General features: G+C 46.3%; 1 protein-coding gene across 1 annotated transcript in view; it reads left to right on the top strand.

The window, feature by feature from the left end:
- The window catches only part of LOC125998633 (casein kinase II subunit alpha-like), a 12,608-nt gene extending 7,610 nt beyond the window's left edge, over window positions 1–4,998 (top strand). Inside the window, exon 3 of the mRNA XM_049766678.1 lies at window positions 4,988–4,998. Coding sequence (XP_049622635.1) covers window positions 4,988–4,998 — 11 coding nt within the window. The remainder of the gene's footprint in view (window positions 1–4,987) is intronic.
- The last annotated feature ends 2,194 nt before the right edge of the window (window positions 4,999–7,192 follow it).

The raw sequence follows: 7,192 nt of genomic DNA, 5'->3' as shown, positions 1-7,192 counted from the left end.
TGCACCTCTCTAGCTTTGGGCAAGTTTTGGTATATAAGCCTGTTTCCAAACTGTCATTCCTTGAGATCTTTATGTGTAGGTAAGATCGACCCTTTTTGGGCATTTTCAAGGGAAAAAGGTTGTGCGGGACTGATGGACTTGCTTGAGTCTAATCAGGGACTTTGATCATGGTTATAACATGGTTGAAAGGTCTAAAGGCTGTGTTGGTGCTAAGAAAATGAGAGATATTATGGGCTGGAGCAGTGGAGCAAGCGGTGAGGCATTTGCTTTGCATGCCCTAGGCTAGGAGGGACTGGGGTTCGATTCCCCGGCTGCCCATATGGTCCAGCAAGCCAGGAGTAACCCCTGAGCGTCAATGAGTGCAGCCCCCCCAAAAAAAAACCAAAAAAGGAAAAAAGAAAGAAAATAAGAGGTAATAAAACATAAGATGAGGGGGCCGGGAAGGTGGCGCTAGAGGTAAGGTGTCTGCCTTACAAGCGCTAGCCAAGGAACAATCCCCCGGCGTCCCATATGGTCCCCCCAAGCCAGGGGCGATTTCTGAGCACATAGCCAGGAGTAACCCCTGAGCGTCAAACGGGTGTGGCCCAAAAACAAAAAAACAAAAAAACAAAAACAAAAACAAAAAAACCATAAGATGAACAGTGAAGGAGTTTAGAGTTTAGGAGTTTGTGTGGCTCCTGAAGCTGCATTCAGTGACTTGGCGTAAATCTCAATGATTTCTGAAGGCGTGGAATAACAATTTGAGGGTAGTCTCCTAATTTTTTTTTTTTTGCAAATTCCAACAACTCTATGAATTTTCTTTCATTTTATCATTTTGTTGTTGTTTGTGGGCTAAACACAGTCTCTCAGGAGTAACTTCATGGATCTTTCTCAGGAATAAATCATTAGTGGGGGAGGGGTCAAGCACCAAAGGGATGATGGGGACTGATTGAACTAGGTTCCACTGTGGGTTTAAGGTAAACGCCTTAGGCGCTATCATGTTGCTCCTGCTCTACAACGATTTTTTTTTTTTTTTTTTTTGGTTTTTGGGCCACACCTGGCATTGCTCAGGGGTTACTCCTGGCTGTCTGCTCAGAAATAGCTCCTGGCAGGCACGAGGGACTATATGGGACACCGGGATTGGAACCAACCACCTTTGGTCCTGGATCAGCTGCTTGCAAGGAAAACACCACTGTGCTATCTCTCCGGGCCCAACGATGTGTTTTGAGGAAGACATCTATCCCGTGGAAATCACAATGACTCTGGAAATCATTGTAATGTTATAGATTTAGGATGCTTTCGTTTGGAAAAGAAGGAAAAGAGCTGATGAATTTGGCTACCGGTGCCTGTCCAGCACAGTGTGATCTAAGAGCAGAAAGCTGACACAGCTTTAAAGAAAAGAGATTTCTTTGCCCTAAATACCATGAGCTCTGGACTGTAATGTCTCTCAACAAGTAGCTGCATGAAGAATCTGTAATGGATTACTGCTGTTAATCTTTGGTGCCATACTAAGGACTACTCCACACCATCTGCAATGTTTGTGCCAACCTTCCCATGAATGTTTGATCTTATAACGGCAGAGGAAATGAATTGTCCAGAGTCTCTTTGCTAGGAACTAAGTGGCACCTCGTTTAAACCTGAATTAAGCTTTACACTAGGGAAAAAGACCTCCTCTGGAAACCAATATAACTTCCTTTTAATTATAGTTAAGTGCAAAACAGAGGAATGAGAACTGCATCAGGGGGATAAGGCACTTGCATCGTACGCAGATGTCCCCAGTCAGACCCAAGTACTGCCAATGGTTGGCTGAGCACTGCCAGGGGTCAGCCCTGAGAACAGAATCAGGAATCCCTCTTGACCTCTGTATATTGTGGCCCCACACCCACCTCACCTCCGGAAAAAAAAAACCACCATCAGAGAGAATGGATGAATGAATAATTTTTATACCTTCATGGCTGCATATAGGACAGGCCTGAGGGTGTTGCCATCATAAGATCTATATATTAGTAGTGATCACACGTGAATCCTTTGTGAGTTCCAAGGGCTACTTTCTCCTTTTCAATTCAGGCTCTGTTACAACAGCTTCAGTGAGTATTTGCCAGAATTCTACTGAAACATGAGTTCAGTCATTTGAGAAAGTGCACATAGCCTATGAAGTACAATAACAGAGTTTTATTTTAAACTCCCAAGTAGTTTTCTCTTTGTGGTCAATTATTCAAAAGAGAGGAAATGGAAAGGAAGATAAAGTAGGATTACCTGCGCCTTGTACCATGTCGTCTCCATGTACAAGACGAGGATCTAATTCAAGAGAGGGAGAAGAGAACAGATTGCACTTCCTTAATTAATTAAACCTTCTTAAGATGTGGCGGGTGCATATTGGTTTATGCAGGAGAGCAGGTTGAAACCTTTGCTACAATTGGAGAATAGTCACTGATCTAATGTTTAGCTCCAGATCCTCCATGCTGCTGATGTTTGTCACCTCAGGAACTATAGTAGATGTGTGGGAGTGAACAATTTCTGTTTTTCTCCATCTTCCGATAAACATTCACATGATTCAGATGAATTTTATTGCTACAAACTATATTTGTCGACTGTTACACAGCACTGCCCAGAACTAATATTTTAGCCTTGGTAATCCCTCCAAGACACAGTGGCTTGAGGGATCGCACCAAAAACTTCACGTAGTCTCTGCCAAGTCCTTCTCAGAGCCCCAGACACGATGGTTCCAGAACATCCAGCCAGAGGCTTGAAAGGTTTCTGAATTCGTCCAAAGTGTTTCTGGAGGTGTCCTAGGTCAAGGTCCTATTGCAGCAAATATACATGTATTTTATGAATCCCTCAATATACATCGCACTTCTTACTGAGCTTGTTTGTATGAGAGGGGAAGAAGCTCTAAACTGGTGATTTTGAAAATGGTCATAAATTGGAAGGTAAGAAGCTGTTCAACGATTGACATATTAATTTGCTAACACAGACTGGAGCATAATTGAAACTTTCCCAGTTAAAACACTTGGACACCTGGATATGGTTGTAAGATGTGACTGGTAGTCTATCAACAGAAGATAGATGGGGAGGAAGCTAGAGAGATAACACAGCCTTAGGACGTTTGCATTGCCAGCAGCTGTTGTAGCAAGGACAGTGGTTTGAATCCTGGCATCCCAATTTGGTCCCCCACCCCCAGCCTGCCAATGGCAGTTTCTTTTTTCTGGTTTTGTTTTTGAATAATTTTAATTGTAGCCAAAGTGAACTATAAATCTTTCACAATAATATTTAAGGTACACAGTGACAGTGAATCAGAGGCATTCCCACCACCAGTGTTCTGAGCATGCATCCCTTATCCCCCTCCTTTGGCCCCCTCCCAACGCTAGTGTAATTGGTCCCCTCTTGTACAGCTTGTTGTAGATTGGGTATCAATTTTGCTGTCTGTTGACTTTGGGTTTGGCGTTTGAGTGTGATCATTTTTATTTCCACTCAATGTTCATAGGACAGTTGGGTCCTGGCCCCAGTCGTTTTATCCTCCTGAATTTATGAGGCAGAACAAGTTATGTGGTTCTTTCTGTTGAACAGAAAAGAAAAGAAAAAGGAAAAAAAACTGGGAGGAGTGCGTCTAGATGTTATAAATAAAAATTTAAAAGAAAGGGGAAAAAGAAGAAAAAGAAAACATAAAAAACGGAACAAATGAAGAACAATATAAAACAAAAGAAAGCAAAACTAGCAACCACAAACAAACAAAACCCCAACCCCCCCCCCAAAACAATCAAAGAAAACCAAACCAACAACTCCATAAAAGGTTTTTTCTTTATTTTTCTTTATTCTATTATTATTTTGGTTGCAAAGGCACAGTAAGTATTGGGGGAATGGGAAAGGGAATTCCCTGGCCTAAGAAATATCTGGTTTCTCAACCTTGAAGCATACTGTCATGGGAACAACTACAGGCTCCGTAGCGCACACATTGAACGCCAGGGTCCTTCTTTCGTTTTGGTTTTTGGTTTTTGGTCCACACCCGGTGATGCTCAGGGGTTCCTCCTGGCTGTGCGCTCAGGAATCTCTCCTGGTTTGCGGGACCATATGGGAAGCCTGGGGATCGAAGTGCAGTCCTTCCTAGGTCAGCTGCTACCACTGAGCCAGGTCTCCGACCCCAGGGGCAATTTCTGAGCACGGAGCCAGGTGTATCCTCTGAGCGCCCCCTCCACCGTGTGACCCCAAAAGCAATAAAAAATAATAAATAAGATTGATAAGGAACTTGTGAGACAGACAGGAGCTTGCTGCCTTCCTTCTGGCCGGGCCCTTCTAGCCTTCACACCCAACCTCTGCTAATTCAAGGGGCACAGTTCCCCAACCACTCCGGCAACTTCTCCCTGCCCCATGCCTCCAGCAGTTCAACTAACACAATGAAGAGTCCATCCAGAGAGGAAGAGAACAGGACATTGAGACTCTTTCCCATAGTTCAAGAAGCTACTATGATAAGCCACCAGACACAGTTATCCGGACCTGAGGGTATGCAAATGAGGGTCTCCAGAGGCCCGGCACCTATGGACAGCCGACCTGTCGATCATCACCGAATGTCCAATAGAGATGTAGGGGCAGTGCCTGCGGCAGCCCTGCACCTTGATTGGCGGGATTGTCCGTTAAAAGGACCCTTCCTTCCGGGTTGTCCCCACAGGTTTTGCTGCCCCCTGAAGGACCGTTGGCCGGCTGGCCTGCGGACTGCGGGGACTGCGGGGACTGCGGATTCTCTCCCCGGACCTGTGTCTGCGGTAAGTTTGGGTTTTTCCCTCTTCGACTGGGTCAGAAATATCCTTTGGTGGCCTGGGAGGCGGTTGGAGTCTCCCTGGCAGGTCCTCAGGTGACGGTTGGCCAAGGGTTGGTAGGTGGGAGCGAGCAGCCGGCGGCCATTTGCCATCACGACGCTCCTGAGAGGCAACGGCGGGACCAACCAGGCTCTCTCTCCTCCTCAGCCGCTGGGACACGAGGGTCAGCGTCGACCCTCGGAGTTGGGGGGACAAAGTGGGCCCCTGACCAGCCGCCTCAGGAGCGCCCTGGCCACCGGGCCCAGAGGTACGTTCGCGTTACTGTTAGATGTGAGACACTCGTGCCAGTGCTGGGGGCCCAGGGCAGCTCCCTCGTGCTGTGGTAGGGTTCGAGGCGCTCCTGGAGCGCGAGGGAGGTGAGGTTGAGCGAGTCGTGAGGAGCTACCGGGCAGCAGGGTTGTTTCTGGGGCCTCAGAGAGCGTGCCTGGCCTTCAGGCCTCTCCGCGTGGCCAGGCAGTTGGTCGTAGAGTGGAGGGCCGGGGCCCTGATTCTTCCACTTCCGGTCGTTGCGATCACCTCAGCCATTGAGCGCCTCGCACGTGGCCAACTCATCTCTGCCTGGCGTCCTCTAGGTGCCCGGATGAACCCTCTGAGCACCACTGAGTACGGGCCCTGCCAGAAAGAGAGTGGGTGGCTGGAGCTATAGCAAGGGTGGGAGGGCCTCGGCCTTGCAGGTGCTTAGCCGGATTCCATCCTGGCATCCCAGATAACCTGGAGCACCACCGGGAATAATTCCTGAAGGAACCCGGAGCATCGCAGAGTGTGGCCTCAACTAAACACAACAATAATACAAACACACAAGTTAAGGGTGAACCAGAGCGAGAGCACAGTGCTTTCCTTCCAAAGGCAAGACACTCCAGTAGTCCCCCATTCCTGCCACGAGTGATTCCTCTGTTTACAACAAGAAAACAAACCCCCAGCATCTACTGATGTTGCAAGAAAAAAATAAGATAAAAGAAAAACGTAGTTGGTAAATATGTCCTATATAATGTCATTTCGCTGATTTTATTTCCACCTTAGTTACCACAGCGTGTTCAAATGGGTCTTTCACTTGTTTCTCCCTTATTTCATTTCTCTATTAGTTGTCTTCTCTCATTTGAAACAGCTATTCCCAGAAAGTCTCGAATTACTTGTTTTGCTAAGTTTGGTGGTTTAAAGTTTTGGTACGGGCTGGGTATTCAAAGCAGAACTCCTTTTGTTGCTCCAGTCTTTGTTCGTCAATGTCAATATCTGACCTTGACACCATTCCGGATTGTTTTGGTAGAAACCTTCAGCAACTGCCCAGAATTCTCTCTTGGACTGATCTGGGGCTAATAGCTCCCATAAGGTCTTTGATAAAAATCTTCATCGACTATCTTCCCTTTAAGACAAAAGCAGGGGCCTGTGCATTTTTTTTCTTTTGGGTCACACCCGGCGGTGGAGCTCAGTGGGTCCTCCTGGCTCTATGGTCAGAAACCGCTCCTGGCAGGCTCGAGGGACCATATGGAATGCCCAGATTCGAACTAACTTCCTTCTGCGTGCAAGGCAAACGCCCAACCTACATGCTATCTCTTCGCCCCTGACCCTTGTTTTTAAAACAGGTCCCTTGGGCACTGCCAGAAATAATGACCCCTGAGCCTCGAACTCCGCTAGGTGTGGCCTAAAAAAAAACCATTTTTCTTTTCTAGACTGAAATGTGGATAGGGCTTTTGACTTGCAACATGCCCACCTGGTTCCATCTCGGGGTCAGCATCCCATGGGGTTCCTGGAGCCAAACTTAGAAATCCAGGTAGTGTTTTCTGAACACACAGCCAGAAGTAATGCCTGAGCGCTTCTGGGTGTGGCCTCCAAATAACAAGTTTTTTTTTTCTTCTTTTCCTCTGCAGATTGAAGTCAGTTCCTATCGCAGCAGCAGCAAACTCGCTTGAACTTTCCTTACAGCGAACCTTAGATTTGTGTGATAGTAAGTGTTTTCGTTTCTTTTTGCACGGCTAGAACCTAACAAAGCCATGGCTTTTGAGATAGAAACAGCACACGTTGTCACAAGATCTAGGCATTCTGCTTTAGATTAGCTTTTAGACTCATTTCCACCTGCAAAGAATGAGAGTCTGTTTCTCTCTGAAGCTGTGCCAGCACTGGTTAATCTTGTATTTTTGATATGTGCCCATCTCTGATGTATGACAAAATCATTAGAAAGAGATCTGGGTTCATATTTTGGCAAGTAGCTGACCAGTTTTCACACAAGGCTTTCCTTGCTTCCCATCATACGCTTTACTCCTTTATTTGAAAAATAACTGATCATATATGTGAGGGTCTGTCTTTATTCCAGTCCTATGATGTTTTAATTAATACCACTTTATAGTACAGTTGGAATTTGGGAAAAGTAATGCTTCCAACTGTCCCCCACCGTGGATTATTTTACC

The sequence above is a fragment of the Suncus etruscus genome, chromosome X, assembly GCF_024139225.1.
Source record: "Suncus etruscus isolate mSunEtr1 chromosome X, mSunEtr1.pri.cur, whole genome shotgun sequence".
Taxonomy (NCBI): domain Eukaryota; kingdom Metazoa; phylum Chordata; class Mammalia; order Eulipotyphla; family Soricidae; genus Suncus; species Suncus etruscus.
This window is presented reverse-complemented; position numbering and strand designations above follow the sequence as displayed.